Here is an 11,554-nt window from a genome sequence, read left to right as displayed (position 1 = left end):
TTACTAAGGGAGGGGGGTGTCAATTAGAGTTTTTTCGTAAATCAGAATAAGAAGTTTTTTTTTTTCTAGAATGATCTAGAACAGGGGCAAACAAATAGCCTAGAAAAGGAGCATCATTTAAGCAGCTTGAATTCACGCTGTGCTCTGCAGATCTTGAGAAAGGCTATTGAGAGATAGGATTGCCTGTTGACACCGAGCTTTGGAAAATCATATGTACACAGTGAAAAAACTGTGTCATTGATGTTTGAAAAGTTTATGACCCACATGGAAACTTTTGATTGTTCAAAAACTATTAGTCTTCTTTTTCTTTCTCTTTAGGGCTGCATGTGCGGCATATGGAAGTTCCCAGCCTAGAGGTTGAACTGGAGTGGCAGCTGCCACTGGCCTACGCCACAGCCACAGCAATGCTGGGTCCGAGCCACATCTGCAACTTACATCACAGCTCACAGCAACGCCAGATCCTTAACCCCCTGAGCAAAGCCAGGGATCGAACCTGCATCCTCATAGATACTGCTCAGGTTCTTAACCTGCTGAGCCACAAAGGGAACTCCCTTTTTTATTTTTGCAATCTTTCTTATTAATACAAATACAGATAATAGTTTTAGTTTCTGAGATTATGTAGATAGTACTATTGAAATTATAAGATTAATTGTAAAAAATGTACCATATAATGTAACATGTTGGTAAGAGAGGAAGCCGATGCAGATATATGCAAAATCTCAGTATTCTCAATTTTTCTACAAATCTAAAATTGTTCTTAAAAAATAAAGGCTATTAGGAGTTCTCAGTGGGTTAAGCAGCTGGCATTGTCACTGCAGCAGCTCAGGTTGCTGCTCTGGCATGGGTTCAATCCCTGGCCACGGTGTACTTCTGTATGCCATGGGTGCAGCCAAAAAACAAGGAAAAAATTTTAAAAGTAAATCAAGTCTATTAAAAAAGAAACTAACAAGAACAAAACTCATTTTTGTTTTATTCGGTCTTCTTGTTCTAGGACTGTTTCCATAATCTGTAAGATACAAGTATTCAGAGGTTAAAAAAAAAATTTAGATTTTTCCTTGTGAAAATGCCATATTACTTAACTATTTGAATAATCTCCAGGTTTGAGTCCAGTCTCCTATTTAATATTTGGTGTGTTAGTATCTAACAACACTAATTAGTACCTAACAATGCTAACTAGTATAGTACTAGTGCAGTAATTCCTCTGTAAGACAAAAACACATGGGAAATTTCTTGTTCCCTATCGGTGCTCATAAGTTTAAACCACATCAGTTTTATTTACTTTAAAAATTTGGAGTTCCCGTCGTGGCTCAGTGGTTAACGAATCCGACTAGGAACTATGAGGTTGTGGGTTCAATCACTAGCCTTGCTCAGTGGGTTAAGGATCCAGCATTGCCATGAGCTGTGGTGTAGGTTGTAGGTGCGGCTCAGATCCTGAGTTGCTGTGGCTCTGGCATAAGCCGGTGGCTACAGCTCTGATGTGACCCTTAGCCTGGGAATCTCCAGATGCCGCAGGTACGGCCCTAGAAAAGGCAAGAAGACAAAAAAATAGAAAAGTAAAAAATAATAAAAATTTAAGATTTGGGGGGACTTCCCTGGTGGGCTCAGCAGGTTGATCCAGCCTTGTCACTGCTTTGGTGTGGGTTTGATCTCTGGCCTGGGAACTTCACTGGACCGGGTGTGGCAAAGTAAATAAAATGTTAAATTTAAGAGAGAGATTTAATTTATATTTTACAATGAAGTATGTTCTGAAGCGAAGAACTCATAAACAGCAGATCTTTGGAAATTTTATTATATAGAGGATGCAACAAAAATGTGTGCATTTTCCCGAAAGCTGAGAATGTGAAACTTTAAGTTGAACTTGCATTTTAAATGTTATTTAAAAACTATTTATGATTATTACCCTAAGTTTGTCCTCTTATTGTTTTATACTTATTGTCTTATACTTTAATATATTAACTTTTTTTTACTGTAACAAATATATTTTAGTTGCCGTAGTCTAAAACATTGCTTAGAAATACTTAGTGCTGGAGTTCCCATTGTGGCACAGTGGTTAACGAATCCGACTAGGAACCGTGAGGTTGTGGGTTCGATCCCTGGCCTTGCTCAGTGGGTTAAGGATCCAGCATTGCTGTGAGCTGTGATGTAGGTTGCAGATCCGGCTTGGATCCCACGTTGCTGTGGCTTTGGTGTAGGCCAGCAGCTGTAGCTCTGATGAGCCCCCTAGCCTGGGAACCTCCATATGCCGCAGGAGCAGCCCTAGAAAAGGCAAAAAGACAAAAAATAATAAAATAAAAGAAAGAAAGACTGAGTGCTATTTCTGTGATGATTCAGAGATGGGCATATTGATTTGTCTAATTAATGCTATTTACCTGCGATGTTATTTTTTTTTATTTATTTATTTTTTGGTCTTTTTTGCTATTTCTTGGGCCGCTGCCGCGGCATATGGAGGAGGTTCCCAGGCTAGGGGTCGAATCGGAGCTGTAGCCGCCAGCCTACACCAGAGCCACAGCAACTCGGGATCCGAGCCACGTCTGCAACCTACACCACAGCTCACGGCAACACCAGATCCTTAACCCACTGAGCAAGGGCAGGGATCGAACCCGCAACCTCATGGTTCCTAGTCGGATTCGTTAACCACTGTGCCACGATGGGAACTCCCAATTTTTATTTTTTATTTCTAAAGAACTAAATAGCACAACCATTCTAAGTGATGTGCTGGGTATGTTATCTTATAAATGTTCAAGGTACAGCTTCTAATGTTGAAAAATAGAAAAATAAATTGACCTTGATGAAGTGTGTCTTCTTTTGTCTGTTCCCAGGAAAGTTTATTTCACGTATTTCCACTGCTGAAATGATTAGCGTTAACAGCTTTTTCCCTCCATTTTATTTCACAGGGTCTCTTCATCTTCCTGATATATGGGGTGTACGAGACAGAGCTAAGTCTGCTTGGAGTATCTCAAGGCTGACAGAGTGAATGAGAGAAATGACAGGTTTCTTATCTTGATAACTGAGGAACAAAGTTGGCTTTTCCTAGGAGTGTCCTGCTGCCCTTCACGCTTGGACTAGCTTATAGGCATCCCAGCTTACCATTAAACACTGACACCCTGATGAAAGGGACAGCCTCATTTCTCATAGGCATTGACGAATATTTTACTACTGCCTTAAGTTTTTGAATCTTCAGTCCTTCTTTTAACACTTAACTATACTTGACAGCATTCAAACTTCAGTTTAAGTGGCAGAATGGCATCTGTGGCATTGCATGGTGTTACAAAGATACTAGTATTTCTTGTCTCAAAATACTCATTAAATATTGTCTTTTAAGCTTTGGAGCAGGCTCGGAGAGGCCCACAAGGATTAGTTAATGATCTTTATGGTTCCAGTTGCAAAATTTCTCGGGGGAGTCATTTATTACTTAATTATGAGAAGTCCTATGGCTAGAAATAGTGAGACAGTTGACTTGTAATTTCATTATGAAACGTACCGTGAAAAGAAATTATTCTCATGGTTCTGGCTCTTTTATGGGAAAAAAAAATGTTATTTACATCTACTCTTGGTCAGAAAAGTTGCTGGTTTAGATTTTTGCACACTTAAACATCAAAGTGGGTGCCCTTGTTTGCACCTTAGGCACTGAATAAATATTTGTTTGATTTTTGTTGATCTTTGATTTCAAGATTTTACTTTGTAATGTTCCCTTAAGAGGGCAATTAGTCATTTTGACTGCATTTCTCAGTATTCTATACTGGGGCGGGCGGAGTGGATCTCGGTAGAGCTTAGAAGAGCCTGGCATCCACCTCTTTTTAAATAATAGAAGGAACCAGGCAGCAGTAGAACCTGGCCGGCAGACTCATTAGCCAGACCGAGAAGGTATGTGGGCATTTAAAAACCATCTGATGATGAAACATGTGTGTGGGTGTGTTTTACAGGGCTGCCGCACCTGGATCACACGCGGTTTCCTTTTCCAGTAGCCTTCAGGTAGGTTGGCAGTAAGACAACTTTTTTCTTTCTTTTTTTTTTGCAACGGTACCTCTGCCGCAGTTTCAAAGCAGGCTCCTCCCACCCATGCAGAGGCTACGCGCCCATTATTCAAGTGTCTGCACACGAAAGAGGGGGACCCGAGGCTATCAGTCTTAGTACAAGCGGAGCTCGGCAAGTTTAACGCAAGTAGGCACAACCCGCGGTGCCCCAAGCCGTCCCCGCCTGGATCTGGCCTTGACTGCAACGCCGGGCCCGCAAACCACAGAGGAGTGGGAGCCCCGACCGCCGGCCGCCCGCTCGGCCCCCGCCTCAGCAGCCTTTCTCTTCGGCCGCCCAGCCACGCCACACGGGTCCGCCGAGCAGCCCGCCCCGGGCCCCGCCCCCACACGCCGGCGCGCAGCCCACCAATCGCGCCCGGCCGCCCGGGGCCTCCCCGCTCGGGGGGCTCCCTCCGCCCAACCGCCCGAGTGATTGACAGGCGGCCGGGCGGAAGCCGCGGCGCAGGCGCGCTGGGCGGCCGAGCGGCCCTCGGGCCCGGTCGCCGAGCTCCCGGCAGGCCCCGCGCCGCGGCTGCGCAGTGCCGCGCAGGCTTTTAATTCCATTGTGGAGAGGACGGCGTTATTTTTATTAACCGGAGGCGGCGGCGGCGACGGCGGTGGCGGCGGCGGACCCGTAAGTGCGGGGCGGCGGCCACGACGGCGGCAGCGGCGGCGGCGGCGGCGGCTGCGGGCGGGGGTGCGGGCCGGGCCGGGCCGGGCGGGGCGGGGGCGTCCGCGGCCGGCGGCCGGCCCACTCCTCTCTCCTCTCCTCAGCCAGGCCTGCTCCGGGGCATGAAAGTCGGCAGCGCGTTCCTGAGCGGCGGCGGCGGCGGCGCGGGCAGCGGCGGGCGGGCGGAGATGGAGCCCAGCTTCCCGCCGGGCATGGTGATGTTCAACCACCGGCTGCCCCCGGTCGCCAGCTTCGCGCGGCCGGCGGGCGCGGCCGCCCCTCCCCCGCAGTGCGTGTTGGCCGCCGCCCCGGCCGCGGCCCCGGCCGCCGAGCCCCCCCCGGCGCCCGCCCCGGACGTGACTTTCAAGAAGGAGCCGGCGGCGCCCGGCGCGGCCTTCCCGGCGCAGAGGACCTCCTGGGGCTTCCTGCAGTCGCTGGTCAGCATCAAGCAGGAGAAGCCGGCCGAGCCCGAGGAGCCGCCGGGCGCCCCGCACCCGCACTACGGGGGGCTGTTCGCCGGGGCCGACGAGCGGGCGCCGGCGCTGGGCGGCGGGGACGGGGGCGGCCCCGGCGTCATCCAGGACCTCAGCGTCCTGCACCCGCCGCCCGCCCCGCACCCGCGCGACGTGCTGCTGGGCGGTGGCGGCGGCCGGACCGACGACCCCCGCGGGCCCGAGGAGCCCAAGCAGGACGCGGGCGTGAAGAAGGCGAAGAGGCCAAAGCCAGAATCTCAGGGAATCAAAGCCAAGAGGAAGCCGAGCGCATCTTCCAAGCCGTCGCTGGTTGGAGACGGAGAAGGCGCCGTCCTGTCCCCCAGTCAGAAACCTCACATCTGCGACCACTGCAGCGCTGCTTTCCGGAGCTCCTACCACCTGCGGAGGCACGTCCTCATCCATACCGGGGAGCGGCCCTTCCAGTGCAGCCAGTGCAGCATGGGCTTCATCCAGAAGTACCTGCTGCAGAGGCACGAGAAGATCCACAGCCGCGAGAAGCCCTTCGGGTGTGACCAGTGCAGCATGAAGTTCATCCAGAAGTACCATATGGAGAGACACAAGCGGACGCATAGTGGAGAAAAGCCATATAAATGTGACACTTGCCAGCAGTATTTTTCACGGACTGATAGACTGTTGAAGCACAGGCGCACGTGTGGTGAAGCCATAGCGAAAGGGGCCCCCAATTCCGAACCTGGGTCATCAAACCATAGCAGCCTGGGAAGTCTGGCTGTGTTGTCTCAGGGAAATACAAGTTCTTCAAGGAGAAAAGCGAAGTCCAAGAGCCTCGCCATTGAAAACAAGGAACCCAAGACCGGGAAAGCAAATGAGTCGCCAATCTCAAACAGTATAAGCATGCAGAACTACTCAGTAGAAATGCCTACTGTGTCTTCCAGCGGAGGTGTCATTGGCTCCGGCATCGACGAGCTGCAGAAGAGGGTGCCAAAACTGATCTTTAAGAAAGGGAGCCGAAAGAGCACCGATAAAAACTACCTGAACTTCGTGTCGCCGCTCCCAGACCTCGTTGGGCAGAAGTCCCTGTCTGGGAAACCCAGTGGCTCCCTTGGCATAGTGTCCAACAGTAGTGTGGAGACCATTGGTCTTCTGCAAAGTACCAGTGGCAAACAAGGTCAAATAGGCAGTAATTACGATGATGCCATGCAGTTCTCAAAGAAAAGAAGATACCTGCCAACTGCCAGCAGCAACAGTGCCTTTTCCGTGAACGTGGGACACATGGTCTCCCAGCAGTCCGTCATCCAGTCCGCGGGTGTCGGCGTTTTGGACAGTGAGGCCCCGTTGTCCCTCATTGACTCCTCAGCTCTGAACGCGGAGATCAAGGCTTGCCACGACAAGTCGGGGATTCCTGATGAGGTTTTGCAGAGTATTTTGGATCAGTACTCCAGCAAGTCAGAGAGCCAGAAGGAGGACCCCTTCAGCATAACAGAACCCCGGGTGGATTTACACACCTCAGGAGATCACTCGGAGCTGGTTCAAGAAGACAATTTGAGTCCCGGCACCCAGACTCCTTCCAGTGATAAGGCAAGCATGTTACAAGAATACTCCAAATACCTCCAGCAGGCTTTTGAAAAATCCACGAATGCAGGTTTTACTCTGGGACACGGTTTCCAGTTTGTCAGTCTGTCCTCACCTCTCCACAACCACAGTTTATTTCCAGAAAAACAGATATACACTACGTCTCCTTTGGAATGTGGTTTCGGCCAGTCTGTTACCTCAGTGTTGCCATCTTCATTGCCAAAGCCTCCTTTTGGGATGTTGTTTGGATCTCAGCCAGGTCTTTATTTATCTGCTTTGGATGCCACTCATCAGCAGTTGACACCTTCCCAGGAGCTGGATGATCTGATCGATTCTCAGAAGAATTTAGAGACTTCATCCGCCTTCCAGGCCTCATCTCAGAAACTGACTAGCCAGAAGGAACAGCAGAAAAACTTAGAGTCCTCAGCAGGCTTTCAGATTCCATCTCAGGAGTTAGCTAGCCAGATAGATCCTCAGAAAGACGTAGAGCCTAGAACAACGTACCAGATTGAGAACTTCGCACAAGCGTTTGGTTCTCAGTTCAAGTCGGGCAGCAGGGTGCCAATGACTTTTATCACTAACTCTAATGGAGAAGTGGACCATAGAGCAAGGACTTCAGTGTCAGATTTCTCAGGGTATACAAATATGATGTCTGATGTTAGTGAGCCATGTAGTACCAGAGTAAAGACACCCACCAGCCAGAGTTACAGGTAAGGTCCCGAGAGTGACCAGGCTGGAGGTCTTCTAATGTAATTGTGTTTTATTTTGAGAACACTGCCATTGGAATGTTTCTACACGATCCTATTAAGAATAATGTAATGCCCTTTCAATGCAACTTTTCATATTTAGTTTATTTTGTTAGTGTGATTTTAGCTCTGTTTGTATTATGATTTTTAATCAAAATCAATAGATTAAAATAGTTTGACATTCGAAGTGACAATGTCTAGCAATCAAATTTACATGTATAGATCGTCAGGGAATAGCCCAAAAGTTTTAAATGCAAAAAAAAGTGAACATAAAAAACCATACAAAAAAACGAAACAAAACAAAAAAAAAACAAAAAAAACCTTTGTTGCTAGGATTAAGGTTATTCTAATTGCTTTACTCTCAGGAAAGTGTAATAACGCATGGGAATTCTGTACGTTATCACTGTAATGGAATATCCAATTTACAGATAGTATGATAATACATTTCATCATTTAAGTAAGTAAGGGATCGAAAACATTTCAAATTGCTCTATCTGGGCTGATATGTACATTTCATCATTTCGTCATTTAAGTAAGGGATCGAAAACATTTCAAATTGCTGTCTCCATCTGGGCTGATCCAAAATTCTGGGATGTTGGCTACCTATTATTTTGTTGCAGCTTTTAAATGTACTCTGAACTTCCAAACCACATTCATTCCAGCCTGGTAGAACAAATATTCTTGGATCTTTGATCAAAGCCTGGAATGATAGCTTTAGTAAGAGAAGGAAAAGAAAGAAAAAAAGCACCCTCTCCTCATCCCAATTGTAACAAGGCTGTGACTTCATCAGGAGGTGACAGGCACAGTGTTGAAGCCCCAGTGGTTGGTTGGTTCCAGTATTAGAGCCCAAACTGAAGCTTGGGGTATGTTTGATGTATTTATTATACATGGCCTATAAAAACTCTTCTCTGTCTCTGTTATGTGTCACCCCCACTTCTGGGTCTTTTGGGGGGGGGGTCCATTTTTGTTCTTAACCTGTCCTCTTGCATTCTGGGCCTTCCTTGTGCCCTCTTCTCCCTAACTTGACCGTTTCAGTTTTACCACGATTCACATTCCAGTAGGTAAATTCATTGTGCGTTTCACATGCCTTGTGGCATCCAAATTCTAAACAACAAGATAAACATCCCCCTTCCCCCTTTTCCAAAATGAGCCCACACAGATGTCCATGTATAATAAAGCCTCACATACCCGGAGCTACAGGCATCAATAAGGTTGTAATTCCAACTGGTGACAAAGCCCATGTGCGGGGTAAGAGTGTCTCATTTAGTAACGACATCAGAACCTCTTTGTGAAATTGCAGCCTGTGTCATGTACATTTTTAAAGGGTGCGTTAGTCAGTATTGTACAGGGGTCTTGTAAAGTCATCACAACTTGCTATGAACGCTAATTGCCATTTGAAGCTACTGGATAACAGTGGCTCTGCTCTAAACCACTTTTAGCAATTGTATTTTTTTTCCTGATTATATTTTTAATGTACTTTGATGTTTATGCTGATGAGTTTTTTATGTACTTTTGGTGATGTTTCAGTCTTATGTACTCTTCTGACGTCAGGAAAGTACCACTGGTTGTTTGCAGTCTTATTGTGTAATCAGCCTACCACAGGCTTCCATGTATAATAAAGTAATTAATATTGTGCAAGTGTAAAACACTTCTGTTATGAAAGCAGTGTTTGAAAATGAGAAATTATTAAAAATGGTTACAAAATACTAGTTAATTTCCTTTCCCCACTTTTCCTCCCTTAAGTCTGCTTTACCAGCTAAAGGGGTCACTTATTTGTCATTTCAAGATTCTTAGAAAATGTATTTAATCCTCTTAAATACACTTAATACTAAAAAAGTCTGTATTTCTTATTTTGGTAAGTGCGGTGAGTTCCATTGGGTACAGAGTACAAGCTGTAATCAAAGGATGGAGAGGACCTTGACCACTGTACCTCCTGAGCTGTATGATTTTTCTCCAGTGTTTTTGTTTTATACAGCTTTTGAATTTCTTTAACTTTTCTTGTGTGTACTGAATACTGCATATGTACTATTCTGATTGTTTGCTCTAGTTTACTACCAATAAAAGACCTGTTAATCACAAAATCGAAGAAAGGAGATATCACTTAATATCCAGTCACACTTTTCGGATTTTTCTGTTAACTCCATAAAATATTCATGGCAGTGGTATAACCAGCCTGCAGTTGAGAGACTGAAATTTGTGTGTGCATGCGCATTTTTTTTTTAAACTTAAGTGTTTCCTGTTTCTAGGTTTATGTTATTTGAAAATTGGTTGACTATTTTCTGCAGCTTGAGGCGTACTATATAAGAAGACTAGAAATTTAATATTGTGTAAATTAGAATGTTTTATTGAATTGGGTTAGCCAACCTAAATATTATTCCAGAGAGATTATTTATTGAGGTTTCATTTTTAAATCATAATTCTGGTTATCTTTTAGTTTCTAGGCGCATCCTCTTTTTGCCTCCAAAAGGTTGTAATAAAATAACAGTATGACACAAATAAAAGTGGTCCTGAGCATTTTTAGTAGGAAAAAAAAAGTATTGTTAAATCACAGGTTAACAGTTTCAAAAAGGGTGTATGTGTAAATCTTAAAGGGAGAGAGCCGAGACGTGTTAATATTGAAGATGCAGAAAAGGTGTTTGAAAGCTAGTAAATACATTAACTTATAAAGATAAAGGGGGAAAACCTAAGTCTGTACATTTATGAGAAGATGGAGCTTTGCATTTTACTGGCTACCAACACTGAAGAATTAGTGAAGATATGAAAAGGGTAGGTCTTGGCCTTTTTCATATATGATACAATGTAGAGAAATGATACTTTATTTGTATTAAGCATAAACAGGGATTTCTCTGTAGAGAGGGCCCATCTGATCAGAAAAAGTAAACTTGTTTCGTCTTTGCCAAGATTGTTCCCCAGCTTTGGTCATTTTCTTGAACAAGCATGTTAAGCAGAATCTGGCTGATTCTGCGTTGAGCTCCAACTCTTGATTTCTCAGTCCAGGTGATTTTCTTTCTCTGGTCTAGATGAACTCAAACATGAAATTGTTTTTTTGTCCACTGATCTCCTCCCCCCTTTTCCTTGTGTGGAATGTCTGTTCTGAATAGGATGGGTTTAAAATTAAGATGTCTGCTTTTAAGGTCTCAGGGTATCAAGTAGGAAACTCTGCTTTGCCTTTCTAGTGTGCGGCTGTAAGGCGAGGATGAGGACCAGCATCATAGGGCAGTTGGTGATCAGTAATTTGTGAGGTAATGTTGTTCAGTTATGAGAATAAAGTAAGTGGGGGGAAAAAAAAAGCAAAACCTGTACTTGTAATAAAAGTTGCAGGCGGTTTACAGATATTTCTACCTCCAGTTTAGTTTTCTGTATTATGATCATCAGATGAGAGAGAGAATCTTTTGTTCATCCTTGGAATCTGACATCTTGCAGCTACCTGCCAGTAGTGGCATTTAAGCCTGAGCTGGGTGACCGTTTGAGCAGTATGGCCTCATGAGGACAGACACAGTTCTTAGCTTTCAAATTCATCAGTTCTTGCAGAACTGACGATCTTCCCTCAAAAAAGGATTAGCTTCTGAACTTCAAAGTTATATTTTTAGACTTAACTACATCTGAAGACTGTCATTTTCAGAATCGTATGGTCTTTGTGTTTTCTGTGCCACATAATGACAGGATTTCATTTTTTCGCAATGCGATGCAAGGTCCCTTTGTTGGTCCTCTGATGCTGTCTGCGTCTTGTTCTGTGCGATTATGCTCCACAGAGTGAGCATGTGTGAGAGTATGTTCCACAAATGGTTTTGTTAAATTATCTCTACTGGTGGAGGGGTCTGGTAGTTTGCCCATCTGTACTTTCTGTGAGATGATGAAGAGTTTCTGATAAATTCTGAGGATGGTTCCACTTGTTACATCTTTTATGCTCTTAATAATTTATTACCTAGGAGTTCCTGTTGTGGCACAGTGGTTAATGAATCCGACTAGGAACCATGAGGTTGCGGGTTCGATCCCTGGCCTTGCTCAGTGGGTTAGGGATCCGGTGTTGTGAGCTGTGGTGTAGGTTGCAGACGCGGCTCGGATCCCGCGTTGCTGTGGCTCTGGCGTAGGCCAGTGGCT

At 45.4% G+C, this 11,554-nt stretch overlaps 1 protein-coding gene across 2 annotated transcripts; it reads left to right on the top strand.

The window, feature by feature from the left end:
- The first annotated feature begins 4,559 nt into the window (after positions 1–4,559).
- ZNF281 (zinc finger protein 281) lies at positions 4,560–9,534 on the top strand. Of its 2 annotated transcripts, none has more exons than XM_047755050.1 (2): positions 4,560–4,647; positions 4,792–9,534. In XM_047755050.1, exon 2 carries the CDS (start codon positions 4,806–4,808, stop codon positions 7,419–7,421), a length of 2,616 nt encoding a protein of 871 aa, XP_047611006.1. In that variant the 5' UTR covers positions 4,560–4,647; positions 4,792–4,805; the 3' UTR covers positions 7,422–9,534. The 2 variants fall into 2 exon arrangements, with proteins under 2 accessions (XP_047611006.1, XP_047611005.1); XM_047755049.1 differs by having other exon boundaries at positions 4,563–4,647; positions 4,788–9,534.
- The last annotated feature ends 2,020 nt before the right edge of the window (positions 9,535–11,554 follow it).

The sequence above is a fragment of the Phacochoerus africanus genome, chromosome 12 (assembly GCF_016906955.1).
Source record: "Phacochoerus africanus isolate WHEZ1 chromosome 12, ROS_Pafr_v1, whole genome shotgun sequence".
Lineage (NCBI taxonomy): Eukaryota > Metazoa > Chordata > Mammalia > Artiodactyla > Suidae > Phacochoerus > Phacochoerus africanus.
This window is presented reverse-complemented; position numbering and strand designations above follow the sequence as displayed.

What these genes read in the sequence shown, in the direction of transcription:
- ZNF281 (XM_047755050.1), top strand. Translation starts at nt 4,806, where the DNA reads ATGAAAGTCGGCAGCGCGTTCCTGAGCGGCGGCGGCGGCGGCGCGGGC.